General features: G+C 35.6%; 1 protein-coding gene across 1 annotated transcript in view; it reads left to right on the forward strand.

Annotated features, from left to right (window-relative positions):
* The window catches only part of TBC1D12 (TBC1 domain family member 12), a 41,368-nt gene extending 23,963 nt beyond the window's left edge, over positions 1 to 17,405 (forward strand). The window contains 11 exon segments of the mRNA XM_021539549.2: positions 4,744 to 4,859; positions 6,558 to 6,640; positions 8,227 to 8,344; positions 8,684 to 8,790; positions 9,418 to 9,498; positions 10,915 to 11,009; positions 11,680 to 11,751; positions 13,590 to 13,718; positions 14,036 to 14,145; positions 15,254 to 15,512; positions 15,735 to 17,405. Coding sequence (XP_021395224.2) covers positions 4,744 to 4,859; positions 6,558 to 6,640; positions 8,227 to 8,344; positions 8,684 to 8,790; positions 9,418 to 9,498; positions 10,915 to 11,009; positions 11,680 to 11,751; positions 13,590 to 13,718; positions 14,036 to 14,145; positions 15,254 to 15,512; positions 15,735 to 15,803 — 1,239 coding nt within the window. The 3' untranslated portion in view covers positions 15,804 to 17,405.
* The last annotated feature ends 52 nt before the right edge of the window (positions 17,406 to 17,457 follow it).

Genomic DNA, 17,457 nt, shown 5'->3' on the forward strand with positions numbered 1-17,457 from the left:
TTGTATTTGATGCCATGCATGGGATTGTGTAGCACTCATTAAAATAGTACAAACATCACATTTTCACAGTAGCATGAATATTTTATGGCACTAACCATCAACTCATTAAAAACCATTAGCAAAATAAGCAAGTTTCACATGTGAGTCTCACTAACAACTTGAAGTGATAGAGAATTATTGTTTATTGTTTATAATGCATGTTCTTGGATAGCAAGAAATAGGTAATCATAGAGCTTGACAGTAATTTACTTTCTATGTTTGCTGTGCCTCATTGCTTAATGGTAAAAATTTTTGAAAGGCTTAATTTGTAATATTTTTGAACACCCTATTAAATTTGAAAATTGATATATTACAATCTTCTTTCTGTCACTGAGCTGCACAAGCTATTAGCAGTGGCACTTCAGATCTCCAGATGCTTTTGCTATTTCCAACGTGACACTGAAAAACTAGAAAAGCTGTTGAAACTTTTGTTGCATTTTACATTATCTGTCTGACTGGGATCCTTCTGGAATTGTGTATGCCCATTACTTTGTACACTTTTTGTGTAATTCTGCACTCTGTATTAAACATGAATAGTACAGATTGGCTTTTTAGTTCTGTGGAACAGTGAAACAGAGCAGTCATATAACTGCTGGTTGATTCTGATGCCTGTGGTTCACATTACATGGCCTGACCACTCTCATCATATCTTTATTGGGCTCAGGGCTGATGGCTTCTTGTAAACAAAAGAAGATGAAACTTGATGCACCTTATTAAATATCCAATTGAGGAAAAAATACAGCAAACAAAGAATTGAAAGTGAATGGCGTTAACTTTGGAAGATTGACCTAGAAACCCTCAAGTGTCTGTTTGGTTGTCCTTTTGTACTGTGTGAAGATTAGTATTTTCTTCTCCATCAATACATCTGTTCTTTCTGTTTTGCCTGCAAATTAGGTGAGAATGTACTGTTCTGCCTGTCCTGACAGCATCTGGAATTCTTATTTCTGGGAAAATGTCTGGTTTATGACTCACAGAATTTTTAAGTGACATCTACTCTTGCTATAAACACTTCTCTGTTTATAATCACCTTGTAGCCAGTGCTAGCTCAGCAATTGTAACATTTAACCTGGAGGCAATATGCATGCTGATGTAAGATTGTTCATTAGCAGAAATTCTTCTTACACAGATGGACTCCTAGGTGATTCTATTAGTGCTTCTATTCTTGGATGATCAACCCTGATTCAAATGAAGGCGTATAATCTTTCTAATGACAGTTTGCTGTACAACATCATGAAAATAATGATAATAGATGTTTGATAGATCTGTCTGCTCCGGTCACGTGTGTGTAGAAGGGAGAGAGGTTTAAAACCTTTTGCACAATATATGGCAATCCCTGTTCTGTTTTGTCAGCAGAAGTCACAGATGACTGAATAAAATCTGTTATAGGAACAGACTTAGCGTTAGAGAGGATAAAGCATATTAGAAAAAGTTGTCATACACAGGAAGTTTAATTGGAGTATTAGTATGCATTAACATCTACCTTAAATAGAGGCAATCCTTAAGACAGGGGAAGTTTATTCAGTGTTGCATTCTTTAGTTGCATAAATTCTCTACATATCAGATGCCTTTCTCCTCCAGCATACCTACAACATAATTGGATGGGTGGTGTTTTGTCTGTATAATTGGTACTGTGAGAACTTCCATAGTCCTTGTAACCAAAGGCTTTTATCACTCATTCCCAGGAGTTCAGCTTTTGTTGTTGGAGCATAAATAGATCAAACTTAATTCCAGATTCATGTTGAATTTTATGGTTGGTATTTATTCCTTTACAGCTGTGTAGTCTGGCCTCTGCAGATGGAAGTTTGTCTTCTAACACTGAACCCCTGTGTTTCACACTTAGCTAAATACTTTATCCCCACAAGCATACCCTACTTCAGGTCTACTAATGCTTCTGGAATGCTGCAGTGCAGCTGGTTCTCCTTTCTGTAAGGTCATTGGCTTAAGTGTTGGAAGAGGAAGCTATGAGCAGTTATTTGTGTGTTACACAGAGCAATCCAGTACTGTTTAGAGGTATTGAAAATTACTCTCAATGGTGTGACTGTCCTTTATGGTACTGCAGCAGAAGGATGAATGAAACTTCAGACTTGCATGTTTTCCATGTAGATAACAAAAAGATGCGAGCAATAAAGACCTCTGTGTGTTTATTTACTTTTTAAAAAAAATATTTAGATTACCAGGGCATTTTTTTGGTGTTCTATGCTGTGGTGGTAGGGTGTGGAGTTTTTTGGGTTTCTGGTTTTTGGTGGGGTTTGTTTTAAGATACTATTTGAGATATCTTTATCTTCTTAAACAAATGTTTATAAGCAAAAGATATTTTCCCAGCCCCAGTTACCTGTCTGTAGTTTAAAAGGCTTATCTTTATCTGTGCAGGGATAAATACCAGAAATGCAAGTCCCTGCACATATTGAAGCACTCTTAAATATATTGTCACAGTGATTTTCAGGAAAAACATGCTTTTAGCTTCTTACTGAGTTAATTATTGGCAGTGGATAACAGGATGCAGTTCCAGACATAGTAAGAAGATAACTTGTTATTAGAGCTGAAATTTATTTTTCTTTATTTGGAATTAGGAAGTGTTCTGGAATTTTCAATAAATGCCTGATATGTTGCAATAAAGATTTTTAAAAATAACCTTCTTGTGAAACCATACATGTGACACTTCCAAAATAATTTTTTTACATATACACATTTTACGTAGTCTTGAATCTTAGCTGTCAGCTGATCTATCTTCTGGCACATGCCCTGCATCTTAAGCATTTGACAAGGCATTTGACTTCAAATTGTGTTTTTACCTTGTTATGGGAGAATATTAACTCACATCTTTCAAAGTGAAGTTTTATGTAAGTTCAAGCTTTTTAGATTCTGCATCAAATGCACAGTGAAGGATATTGGATTCTTTACATCTAGTCATAGAATGTATTCCAGAAAAAAATGGATACTTTATTTGCATAAGTTCTCTACATGTCTGATTGTTGTGGGATCTAATCTTCAAATAAGTTTCCTAGAGCACAGGCTTCTTGAGGAAAAAGCACCTTCCTTTGGAGAGTTCTGATACTTTGGAATGTATTTCAGTTTGGGGAATGTGCAGCCATGACAGTTTGAGCCTAAGTCTATTTTGGTCTCTGTTTTGACTCTTTCTAGTAACACTTAAGAGTTTTCCTTCTCTGCCCATGTGATCTCTTTTTAAAAAACCCAACTGTTCATGATGTGTACTTTCAGGAACACATTTGGGTGATGCGTTCTACCTTTGGTGAAAATCTCTGTTGAAGAATATTTAATTCTTGTTTTTTTCTTTCTCTGTTGCCTTGGAAATAGTGCACAGGTTATAGCAGGAAGCACTAGCCTTGTTCACATGTAATGCTTGTATTAAAAAACGTAAGAGTGGCTTAATTTCTGATATACATCTTATGATGCTTTTTAAAATATTTTTTTATCTTTTTTTAAAAACTTGCATACAAGTTAGATATGTAGAGATGTTGAAAAGGTTGCTGATGTTTGAGCTTCCTCATCTCTGACCACTAAATGAACTTGATTTGGTGACTCTTGTTACAAAGAAGTATATGGAAGAACCAGAACTTCTAACAGGAATAGGAGGGATGGCATTGCTATTTTACTGCAGCCTGGCTGCTGATCTCTGGGTGTTACCACAGGATACAGCCCTAATTTAAAAATGTACTGGAATGTCCTGAGGTACAGAGTGTGACAGGAGTACTGAGGTGCTTTCTGGTTTTAAGTGGAATGAAATAATTCTAGGCTTGAGTATTATGTGTATTCATTCAAACGGCGAGCATTGTTTTTTTGTTTTTTTGTTTTTTCTTGTGCTTGTGTAAATTACAACAGAACTCTACCAATCCTGTGTATGATTGTTAAAGATACTTGTTTCAATGTGCTGAATCATGTTGATGCATGTTATTCCATTAACTTGGCAGTAAACTTTTATTTACAGAGGCGAAAAAGAAGGGAATGTGAGATTTGATGTTTTCATCTGGCTCTGTTTAACTTTTTTCCTAAGGATTGTGCCATATTTTTGTTTTGTTGAGTTGCTGTTGTGGTCAAAGGATTAGAATTCTTTCTTCCTTAGAATCTTGTGTATATTGGAGACAGTTAAATATTTCTTTCTAAGTAGATTGCATGTATTAACCTCAGAGGAAGCAAATTATATGAAACAGACTTGTAATGATAAATACTGGTATATTGTCACTGAGTATAGTGTAGGTGGTTCTGGTTAAGGTGGGTGTGATGGTGTTGTTAAAGGCCTGAGGAATGTGAGGTATACTGGATCTTAAGAGGGGCTGGAATCAAGAGGAAGAAATGGAAAGAAGACACATGTTCTTGATTAGTGGTGGGTTTTTTTATTGTCAACTTCACATATTACTTAAATGCACTTGTGCACTAGCTAGGCTGGGTAGATTATGCAAATTTCTTTCCTACTTGATCCTGGGATGCTCAGTTGAAATATTGAACTAGAATACATCAAAGATTAAGTTGATACAAGCAGCTGCTTTCTCATTCATCTTTACTTAGCAGTCCTGGAAAGCTGCACTGTTGCTATCAACAATTTCAACTTGTAGTGTTTGCCACTTGCTGTCTTATTAAGTAATGTTAAAATATTTAATATGAAACTATTTATGCATTAAGTAATATCATGCTTACTAATTTGGAGTGAAGCTGAAAGTTGAAATTTTTATCAATAATGTTGTTTAGGAATATGAAGCACGGACAGGAAGAATGTATAAACCTCCACCCCCATCAGCAAGACGTAAAAATATTGAATTTGAACCACTTTCAACTACTGCTTTGATTCTGGAGGATCGGCCAGCGTAAGTATGATTCTGCTGTGCAGCTGAAGGACTGAATTTTAGATATATTTCTGATGAGCTAAAATTCACAAGTCTTGTGTGAAAGAATTGTTGGATTATTCTATCTCACATAATAGCCTAACGAATACTTCCAGAAGGGCCATTAAGTGTTTCACAGTATATAAGGAATTCTTTCTCACTGTAATGGAGCCACCAGTCTGTAATCTACTGTGTCTCACAGCTGTCTGTGACCATGCTCTGGGCATCCTCAAAGCCTTCAGGAATTTTCTTGGTTGATTTCTTGGCTGCTTTTTCAATGTGCACTTCCTTCTCCCTTCACCTATTTTGGAAACTTAAAAGCATTTTAGGTAGGAAATACCTAAAAGTGCAGCTGAAGGCAGGGATACAGCGGCTGAAGATATGACAAAACCCACATAAAGTACAAATAAGAATAGTAATGAAAAATGAGTAATAAATTGGTCAGTATTTTCAGATATACAGTCTTCAGCAATTTTAAGGAAAGAGAAAGGACCTGCTGACTAAGAACACAAGCTTGAGGAAAACAAATGGAGAAACGTTTTAAAACTGCACCATGGAAAATCTTGTGATGGCACTGTTAAATGTTTACTCTAATCACTTCCAATTAGAAAATGGAAAATAGAACATATTAGTGTTTCTTTGGATATTCTCTCTGGGAGTATATAAACTCATTCTGTGCTAAGACAGAAATACTCTGAATGGAATTACAGATTACTATGAGTGTTTGTTTTCATTAGTGCATTTTTTTTTTCACTGTATGGTAGAGAGTGTAAGATATGCAATAACTGGATTGCTGATGTTTTTCTTTATTTTTATAGTATTAGAATGCACAAGCCAGGATAAATATGCTTTTACAAATGACACTTGTTTCAAATTGGAGTGCCATCCCAAGCATGTAGTGTGTTGCCACAGTCTAATCTTTGAAATTACATTACTCCCTCACTTTCATTGAAAATATTAATAAGTCATTTTGTCTGCTTGTATGAGAGAGGAGACAGAAAGCTTTTTTAATATTAAAATGACAAAAATGTTTACTGTTTATTTTGGACCAAAGTAGACTAGCGATTAGGTAAGAGGCTGAGACCAAACACTGTGTTTTAATTTGCTTTGAAGCGAGTCTCCTTGGTCAAGAGGAAGTGTGTTTAGCAATTAGGGGATCATTATGCAGCCAAAAAACAAACACATTTTTATCTGGTGAACTTTTAGACTGCACCAAGCTTCCTTAGCTTTAGCTCTGACATCAGTTGTGATCTATCCTTTCTTCCTTTGGCAAGCTTACCTTCTTTTGTGAGCAGTTTAAATTATTAACTACAACAAATAAATACCTTTACCTTTTATTGAAAATACATAATCACAGATTTCATATGAACATATGATGAAAATACACATGGGCAGAAATGCATTAGAATAAATAACTATAGGGTGTATCAGCATTTTCCTTTTGTCATTCACTTGAGCATAATTCCAGGCGCTTAACAAATAACCTTACTCTGGGGGAAACTCCAGGAGAACTGAAAAAATGAGCAGCAAGCATCTAGTAGTTCTCAACAGCTGTTACTGGAACACTGGCAGTATGGCAGCCCCAAAGCTTGCCTTTGAGAGAAACTGAATTGAATCCTGTTCTGAAATGGTCCAGAATGTCATTTGTGTGTATTGAATTCAGGAACAACTTGTTTTCAGAAATCTTCCTGCCAAATCAGTGGAGGAGGCTTTACGTCATCGACAAGAATACGATGAGATGGTGGCAGAAGCGAAAAAACGAGGTATGTCAACTGCCAACAATCACTGTAATTCCTCTCAACTCTGCTGCAAAAATAAAGTAAATCCTGGCTTGTAGGCAACCAGGTACATTAAAGAACCTCTTGTTTAATATCTAGGTTATTCTCTGGTGTATAGGGGCATACAGTTTAAAACAGAACTCAGTTATCAAATTGTTATTCTGCTACAATGAATGTAACTAGAATGCAACTTAACCATTCATTTACTTTCTAAGGAAAAACTTAATTTTTTCAAAATACTTGTGTAGTGTTGTCACCTAGAAACTTTCTGGATACTTGGACTTTTTTTGCAAGCTGTGTTGCTGCAGTTGCCAGTAAGAACCAAAGTATAATAAAGCTAATTGCTTAAAGATCAGGTTTCTTAAGAATTTCAGATCAATTTCAATTTGAAGAGAAATAAAAACTTTGGGATTATTTTCCAATCAGCTGTACCTGTGTAAACCTTCTTATTCCCACTAGGCATGATTAATTTAAAAAACAGATCTGTAGCACCTGGTATTGTGTCAATCTATGAATTGCTGTTGAAAGAACTTTTGTAGTCTTGTGCCTAGTATTCAGGGAATAAGCTATTTTAAGAATCTGTACTGCATGTTTTACTTGGGCTGTTGTCAGAGATACAAGCTTCTGAACTGATTGATCATCTATGGATCTGTGACAGCTTACTTTGAAAGATGCAATAAGAAATCCACAGCATTTGACAATGCATTTCACTCTGCTCTTGTGTGTATCTTGTAAGTTGTGATCTGGGTCTGTGTTCTTTAGTAACAGCATCTTTGGAGGTTCAGTCATGTGTGGTGTTTTCCTGTGTCTGCCCTGGTTTATTAACTGTTGCTACACACTCAAAGCTCCAGTAAAAATGTGATGAAGCTGGTCAGCCATATCTGTTTACCAGGGAGGGCATGTTTACTCTTTGATGTGATCAATGCATGCTTAAATAGAAAATGTCTTGCAATTTCACAGTGGTTCCAAGTGATGTCAGGAGAGCACTTGTCTGTCCTTCTTTTAGCCTTTTTAATAAGAAGAATCTGCAAATTATTTTTTTTAACAGAAGGCAGGACATTGTTCTCTTGTTCAGCATTGTGACTTTGTCTTAGATCTCTAGGTCCTGTTTCCAGAAAAGAAAATACAGAATCCTTTTAGGTGGAAGCTTCAGTAAAATTTGAGTAGTTTTTAAATGGATGTAGAATTTCACTTTTAAATAGTAAAATTATCCATAAATATTGCTGATTAGTCTAATGAATAAATAAGGCTCAGATAAAATATGGTATGAAAATCATGAGTGGAAAAAGAGCACTGATGATGTGCTTGCTTATTAGTTATCCTGTGTACTGCAGAAAAGAAATATGAGTTTTCTAGCCTGATTTTGCTTGACTAAATCATTGTATTTTGAACAACTTAGCTTATATTAAAAAATGTCCAGAGAAATACACCTACAATCAACAGAAATAGTACATACAACTGTAATTTACCCTTGATATTTTAGATATCTAAATACTTGGGTAATAGCTGAATAATTTACCTAATTATTTGTATACACTAATACAGAATTATTAACATGTTATGCCTAACAGAAATTAAAGAAGCACATAAAAGGAAAAAAATAATGAGAGAGCGTTTCAAGCAAGAAGAGAATATCGCTAGTGCTATGGTGATTTGGGTCAATGAAATACTACCTAACTGGGAAGGCATGTAAGTAAAGTTCTGCTGTATAAATGAGGCGAGCGTGGCTTGTTTCTCCTCTGGAAACTGAGGACCCACATACCTTATTTTCCTTTTCTGTGTTGTCAAGAAGTCAGTTTTTGTTGCCATGATATAGTGTGAGGTCATTCTGGAGCAACATGAAATGTGCTTTCTGGGAGCTGAATGTTTGGGGGTTTCATGGGGCTTTAGTATCAATAGAGATCTTTGAATATTGATTTGGTAGACAGTATGTTATTTTGCTTGTAAATTGTCCAGTGATTGTAGAAAACAAGATGTGCAATATGTGTCTTTTTTTTTTTTTTTCTTCTCCCTGTTTCTATATATTAGGCGTGCTACCCGAAGAGTTCGAGAGCTGTGGTGGCAGGGATTGCCCCCAAGTGTACGTGGGAAGGTTTGGAGTCTAGCTGTGGGAAATGAATTAAACATCACTCCTGGTATGTTCCTAAGAGATCATATGCTAATGCTAAATTAAGCTGATTATTTTCAAAGAAAAATGCAAACTTTTGTTATATATGTATATGTATGTATATATGTAATTCAGGGTATATTTCTTTCTGAAGAAAGGTTAGGAAAAATTGTGTTTTACAAGTAGACATTGTGGCCTCATAAATTATGGAAACAAGGTTCCAAAAGCTGCTTACGTAAACATGTAGTATTTTAAGAATTAAGGTAGTGCTTCCCCCACCCCCCAGAAAATAATTTTTATTTTTAAAACTGAGAATTTGTAGCTATGCTTTCTTAAGGGAGTGAAAAGGGGAATAATTTTATAACTAATAATTGATAAATTGTAAGCATTTCAGTCACAAGAATACAAATCTAAATCATGCCTAAATCTAGGCATGATTTCCCTGTAATAATTTGCATATTCATAAATAGAAAGTACAACACAGTGCACACTGTAAAACTGTGTATAGTGGTAGCCATCTAATAGACTCTTCTCCTTCCCCCAGTGATGAAACCAAGTAACCAAAGCCAAGAATGCTTAGGATGCTTTTGTCTTCAATGGGTGCTTTTCTTACTACTTCCTTTTTGGTAATTGGTTTTGTTTTGGTTTCTTACAGAACTTTATGAAATCTTCTTGTCAAGAGCTAAGGAACGATGGAAAAGCTTCAGTGAGACAAGTTCTGAGAATGACATAGAAGGTGAGATCTCCTGAGTGCTCAACAACCTCCTATTCACTTTTACAAACTCAGGAAGTCTCACAAGTTCCTCTGAAATTTCAGCATTAAGAATATTTGTTAAATATTCTCAAAATCATTCCCTACTTAAATGTTTGCTCTTATAACAAGTCAGCAAGCGAAGGGTTTGGCAGTACTTACCGTATCAATAAAAGACTCGGCTTTCATGAAAATATTAGCTGAAATACAATAAGATACATGCTCTTGCTTAGCTCTTCTTCGATGGGTTCTCAGTTGGTATCACTTCCATGATTTTGGGAAAGAAAAAAGAATATCTTCTATTTTTTGGTTCTGAAACTGAGAGGTGAAAAATACAAAACATGACACATTTCAGATCCCACTTCTATTTCCTTGCCTGCCTTTACTTCCAAATCTATTAAGTGGAGATGTTAGCACTCTTCTGTTGAATGCAGTTTTTTCACTGGCACATTGCTGTCTTCTGTGGATGTTCTTTCTGTTAAAAACAGTATCAGTGATATTTTTAATGTTGGATGTCTCCTTGCTATAAAGGTTAGCTCTTTGTGCTGTTGACTGATAATTTTTTAAATGCCCTGTGATAGTGTCTTTTCCATTAGTTTAGTTGTTTGTGTTTGCCATAGTCAGTCCTAATTGCCTGCTTTGACTGTAAATTATTTGGGTCTTTCTTAGGGATAGCCCTGTGGTTCATCTGAAGGTTGTCTTGAGACAATTTATAAAAAATTCTGTGTCTACATGACTGTAAATATGCTTATCCTTGGAAAACATGTTTTCAATGCCCCTTGGTCTGTGGAGCAGTGGTTTGCTTGTTCTTTTGTTGTGGGTGGTGTGGACTGTCTTAGGGGAAAGTTTAGGTAGTGTTTTTTTTGAGAGGTAATAGTTCTGGATAAGAATGGAGGGAGAAGGAGGTGTTTTAAATGTGCCAGATGTCTTGGGAAGCAATAAGGGAAAGCTGAAGAGTGATAGAATTTTCATCTCTGAAAAGCAAGCAAAAGCTGAAAGTGCTTATTACTAATCTTTGGTAGCAAAGTCTGGAAGACCAGCTATAATAGTTTTAGGAAGACGAGTGAAATGCTGCTTTCTAAGCTTCAGCAGAGCAGGTTCTGTTTAGCCTGTTCATCAGATTGTCACCTTGGCTTTCCAGTTGGTAATCTTGTCTGATTTAAGCCTTCTGAAAGAGCCTTTTCCCCAGGTCTTTTACCTATCCTTTTTCCCACATTATCACGAGTGTTTTTGTCATGTCCCTATGGAGAGGATTGGACAGAGATAATTCAAGGGCTAGCAGAATTTCTTCTGGAAGTTCTTGGATGAATGCTGCCTTCCTTGTCTTTATATGCCTACAGGAGTTTTGTTCTGAAGTTTGTAGATTTTATCAGCTTTAGTAAGTGTTGGTTGTGCTTGCAGATGCAGGTACATCTGTTGCTGATCGTGAGGCCAGTCTGGAGCTAATTAAGTTGGATATATCACGCACATTTCCATCCCTGTATATTTTCCAGAAGGTGAGATGCCTTTAACTTTAATTATGACAGCTTTAAAGTTATGAATAGTTAAACAAGAAACATAACAGGCCAAATATGAAGTAGGTTTTAGAGGTTGTTTGGACTTCTTAAATGTTTTTAGATGTGAATAAAGTAGAGACAATTAGTGATGAGTTTTTTTTCTCCTTGAAAAAATTGTATGAGATTCCTATTAATTAATTGATTCCTATTAATTCCTATTAATTTTGAAACTACAGGCAGAAATGAGAGTGTTTTTGCTGCAATAGAAATCTTGATGCATTTTGGTACACCTTTTCAGGCTTTATGATTTTTATGGAGCTATAATATGCACACACATGAAATAAGATGCAATATTGTTATACAGTAACTTGTGCTACTAAGAATTAAAATATCTATTGTCTCTGAAAAGACCAACTTTGAATCTGTACCAGATATCCTCATTTTCTAATATATACTGATTTCTGCTAAATTATTTCATAGGATTATTGTTACTTTTAACATCTCAAAAGCATTTGTGGTAATGCTTGGAGTAAAAAATGGTATTATTCTAGATATGAATAAAGCAACAATTCACTGGCTCACTTGCATCTTAAAATATCAGCTTGTCCCTTTTCTGTATTTTTTTGAAAATAAATATTTCTTTTCTCCTTCTACCCTCTCCTCTTATTAGGGTGGTCCTTACCATGATCTCCTGCATAGTGTTTTAGGAGCATATACATGTTACAGACCAGATGTGGGATATGTAAGTATTTGATGTAAAATGTTTCTAACATGACAAATAAGCTTAAGATGTCATGTATTAAAGTATATTGAATAAATAGATGTTCTAAATGTTATGCTACCAGCACTTAAAAAAATAATTAAACTTGGGCAGTTATTTTGTAGCAGTCACAATGATGGTAGTTCTTAGAGACAATTAAATAACTGAAAATGTACTGACTGTTGAGTATCTGGATTGCATGGAAAATTTTAAATGGGTGTGTTCATAAGACATTATAGTTCTGACAGAGTATCCACAGGGAAAAAATCCTTAAGGTATTAGTGGACTTCCAGTTAGCACCTCACTTGTTCTGTCTTACTGTTGCTTCCCCTGTTGCCATTTCCATAGGGATACTCCCTGCTTCACTACTGCATGTCCGAAAATCTAGAAATTCCTTCTTAGTGTCTTGCTGACACAGAATAATCACTCCCTCTGAGTTCAGTGTAGATAAGACAGTTTTCAGCAAACAGTACTGTGTTTAAAAACAAGCAAAGAAAACCCCATTAAAGAAATTGTCAAAAACCCCTGAATGAACCAACTAAACCTAACATCTCTCTGAATGGTGTTATCTTAAAGATTCATTTAAATAATGAACAGTAATGAAGAAAAGGGGTTTTTTTTTGTCTTTGTTCCTGGGGGTATCTGGTAAAATCTTTCACAAGCTCTAATGCTTCAGGGCTCAAAAACACTTGAAAAATTTTAAGTCTCATCCATTCAACAAAGCATTATTTTGCACAGGGTGTGTCTTCCTCTCTATATCAGATATGCTTGGGACTCTGCATAAATAACTAGTTGGTTTTTCATGTTCAGATGTTTTAGGCCTGAATTCTGTCATCTGTGACCTCATTTTTGGAGACTCTCCCATATTTTTAAAGTGAGATTACAAACTCTGCTGGTTCTGAGACTGCTTGTTCCCAGGGTGGAGTTTCAAAAGGCAAATAAGTAATTTTTTGTGGATAAGTCTTTATCTTTTCCATTAGAACTATAGCTAGTCTTGATATTTCTTATTACATTTTTTTAATGTTAATATGACAGTAAATGTAGTCTCATTTCCACACTTATTTATCCCCCAGAAATGGAAAGCGGATTGACCGTTTCTGATGTATATCAATACTCTTTTCCCTAGTTGGTTAAAATGCTGTCTGCATGGGTTTTTTTTAATGAGAACAGGCAGCATGAATGTTTAGAGACAGTGGAATAAAGATGATTGCAATTGAAATTGGTAAAATTATTCTTAGCATAATGGGTATTCAGATCACCACTTAACTACAGAATCATGCTCTTGTATTGTAAGCTGAAGTGTTTTTGGGAGAGTAATGGTGGAAAAATGTAAACTTGCATTACAGCTAACCACCTCAAAGTAATTTTATATATGTGAAAAATTACAGTTTGGCAAGTGGAAAGACATGTATTGACTGCTCTGAAACAGCATTTTGTCTCAGTTCCAACGTATCTGTCTGGGTCTAAACTGTCCCATATGTGAAGTTTTTCTCCATGACTGCTTTTTCCCGTAGTTTAACAATGAACTTGAGGCCACGTTTTGTTTCTCATGAGCTCTGCATTCACTCTGTGTGGTTTTAACTTTCTTGTATTTCAAGTCCTGAGGACTTGTGATCATGAGACCTCCCAGAGTGTCTGAACTGCTGGAATCAAATTGATTGCATGCACAAAAATAATTTATCCATATTGTTTATATTCATCTGGAAATGTTATGCAATAGTACTTGTTAAATTGCAAACTGTAAATATTTCCATTTCCAAAGATGTAAGATCTACTGAACCTACTCACCTTTATTTGCCCGATGCTTTTCCCACTTGAAGGTACAAGGGATGTCCTTCATTGCTGCTGTGCTCATTCTCAATCTGGAAGAGGCAGATGCTTTCATTGCCTTTGCTAACCTTCTAAACAAGCCATGCCAGCTGGCCTTTTTCCGTGTGGATCACAGCATGGTATGCACAGAGTTTTCTGGTTTTGGACCTTAACATTCTTTTGACTTGAAGCATAGTTATTTTATTGATGACTTCCTTTTGTCCTGTTGAATGATGGAGAACTTTAACCTGTGGTTACAAAACTGAGAATACCAGGTACTAATCTGTAAAGCTCATTCTCGTGTTTTGATTTCTCCTCTAGAAACATTTAATCATTTTACTTAGCCTAAGGAGTCACATTGTGCTGTGTTGATATCAGTTCTTGGTGGGGTTTGTGTTGATTTACAACTAAACGTTCTTTTGATAACTGCTTATGATGTGCTTTACTATCCCTACAGATGCTGAAATACTTTGCAGCCTTTGAAGTATTTTTTGAAGAAAATCTTCCTAAATTGTTTCTTCATTTTAAATCATACAGTCTTACTCCAGACATATATTTGATAGACTGGTGAGTTCATAGAAAACCTAACCTTACAACTGTTGGAACACTTTCTATTTTGCTATAGGTCTTTCAACACTGGAGATAAAGCATTAAAAAAGGCATTCAGTAGATGTTGTGAAGTCATGATTAACTTCCTTTGGCAGGCCTCAAGCTTTATTATAAGGGATGTATTCAGTTAAAAAATGAGACAGGAGTTCTGTGTGTTCATTTTCTTGTTACTGCAGTTGTGTGACATAAGTAGGGGAGAGAAGGCTATTACACCGTAGTAGTATGGTGTACTGTGATTGTAAGTGACTTGATGAAATGAGCATAATTAGCTCCTGAAGGAAGCATGACTATAGGAATTGAAATTTTAAAGCAGAGGGAGGATGAAATTTAAGACCTGGTTTGAAAAGGAGTAAACTTGAAAATGCAGTGAACAATTTGAAGTAAGGAATGTTCTAAAGCAGAGAGTAGCAAACTGTGTGTGTCTGTAATGGAAGGCAGTAGTGCAGGCTCCCTTGAAGTGTGGTACTGCTATCAAAAACAGATTATCTGTTTGTGTGCATAAGGATGAGCTTCATCTAGAATTATTATTAGAGTTTTGTGGTTTTAATGTGAAAAATTTAAAATGTATCACAGAAATGTAGCTATTGATTTATCATTAGTACATTAGTGGGATGCAGCCCACTAGTTGAGATTAGTTGTGGATTTAGATTTAGTTTAGGAAAGAAATGATGAACAGAGCTGTTAAACTGTATGGCTTAAATGAGAAGAGTTAAGTTACACAGTTGTGGTCTTTGTTGTTTAAGTTCTTATGTGAATATTATATTCTGTTTGCGTATGAAGAGATTTGTCACTTCTTTAGCCAAAGCTTTCTAAAGGATATGGCATTCAAATGGAGGATTTCTTGTGGCATCCAAAGAGAAGGGTTTCAGAGTACAAGTTCTAACTTCAAGAACTGTAGACGTGTGGATCATTGAAATAAGGCGGGGGGGGGGAAGTGTATAAAATAGCTTGTCATCTCCTTACTCTGAACTAATTTAACTGAGGTTTTAAGGAAGTTGTTTTTTAATTTTTTTTAAATAAAAAAGTTATAACTCTTCCTTTTTGTTTGTTTTTGACTCATTTGTAGGATTTTTACACTCTACAGCAAGTCATTACCACTTGATCTGGCCTGTCGTGTCTGGGATGTTTTCTGTAGAGATGGAGAAGAATTTTTGTTTAGGACAGGATTAGGAATCCTTCGGTTATATGAAGATATTCTCCTACAGATGGACTTTATTCATATAGCACAGTTTCTAACAAAACTTCCAGAAGATATTACATCAGAAAAGCTTTTTAGTTGTATTGCAGCTATTCAGATGCAGAATAGTAACAAAAAATGGGCACAGGTGAGTTTCTTGGAGATATAGATCAAATAATTAATGTTAGCACGCGAATATATGGGGTACCTCTCTCCATGATTATTTAAGCTGCTTGTCTGACTCCTGAGCAATGGGCACTTCCTTTCTAATGTCTCATTTTAGCAATTAATATCAATGCTAATATTGTTGTGGTTAATATTGATGTAACACTGTCAGTCTTCATATTAATTAAATAATTTACTTTTCCAGGTATTTGCCTCACTTATGAAGGACAACAAAGAAGGGGACAAGAACCATAGCCCAGCACCGAAAAGCTAATGTTGAGGTCTATTGGAAATGTGGAAAACCACTTGATGACAAAGAAGTCTTCACATCGCTTCCATGTGGAAAAAGCACTATAGAAAATGTGAAAATGAGATGGAAGAAGGACACAGCTCTCAGTGGACTAATGAACTGATGAAATCTTCACCCTTTTGCCAGTATTAGTTTTTGCTGTGGGAAGATCTGATTTCACACAGAATACTAAAACCTATGAAACTGAGAAGCGGGGAGTTAATATTTAATACTTTAAAAGAATCAGCTCAATGCAATAAACATTTGTAATAACTTCTGTTGGTACTTTAGACAAATTTTTGAGGCATAACTGTTTTTAAAAATACCACAAAGGCACTTTTTGGAGGGGATGAGGAAATGCTAAATCTTAAGGCCCCAAAACTGCTATCCAAACCAAATGCTTTGGTACAAACATTACCTCCAAAATTAACAATTTGCAAGTATTGAGGACCAAATAAGGTGATTTGGTGTGTTTATGTGCAAGGTGGTTAAGATTTGGGAAGGGGTATTATCTTATTTACTTGTTCGTTTGTTTGTTTGTTTTAAGTTGCAGTTTCATTCTTCAGTCTGGGCAAATGTAATTAACTCAGGAACTGTAGACATATTGTGCCCAAACCTAGAGCAAAAAGAATGAGTTTTAAACAGTTGTAAGAGCAGGGCTGCTATTCTTACTGTACAGCTTTCATAGCAAGTGGTGTTTAAGCATTTGTTTTGGTGTATTGATTGTGGAGTAAATGAAGTGGGTATTCTGTGAAAGGGTTTTGCCACCAGAAGTTTTATATTGTCGAGCCATTTCCAGCTAAAATTACTTGTATGTAATGGTGAACACTAGAAAATGACAAGGCTATCTAAAGGCTTTTGTGTTCTCAAAGAAGCAGCCACTTTTAACACTTGGAAATAATGCAGACACAGAATTGTTTTTGAAACTGTCTTTTTATTAGTGTGCAATACTGAAATCAAAAAAGCATCTGGTTTAGTGGTAATTCTTTAACATCTTTGAACTGTGAGACATAAGGTCATGCTGTATGTGTCACGGCAAATATTTTCAAACATTTCCTGTTCTTGAAGATGCTGTATAACAACCTGTGGTTGTAGGGGACAGAAATTTAAAATGGATAGCACTGCAGGTGAGGAACACTTGCGCTCTCTTGATCCATTTTTTGCTAATATTTAATGTAAATAAATTACTTACATGTGGGTTTTTTCAACTGGTCCCTCTGGAAATCAAGTAAGAATTGCCATTATGTATTTTTAAGTGCAGGAGGCTTCCAGTTGTCTGGTGTTTTAAAAGCAGAGTCCGAATAATTGGGGTAAAGATTTAGTGTGGTGTAACTTGCGTTGCTATCTGGTTTAAAATCTACATATATGCTACTCATAACATTACAATTTGAAATGTAAATGTCCGATTTTTCTTAACTTATGTATTCACTACTTTAATTGGATCCAATTTGTCTTATATTTTTGTGTTATCTTGTACAGTTTTCTTACTTTTCAACTATAAATCTGTATATAACTGTAAATAGAAGGATCAAGCCTTCCTTTAAGACCACTAGTACCAATTCCTGTGTAAATAAAACTTAGAGCAGCTGCGGGCAGTGCTTCTTTCCCGTTCCCGCTCCCGCTCCCGTGGCGCCGCCGG

The sequence above is a fragment of the Lonchura striata genome, chromosome 7 (genome assembly GCF_046129695.1).
Source record: "Lonchura striata isolate bLonStr1 chromosome 7, bLonStr1.mat, whole genome shotgun sequence".
NCBI lineage: Eukaryota > Metazoa > Chordata > Aves > Passeriformes > Estrildidae > Lonchura > Lonchura striata.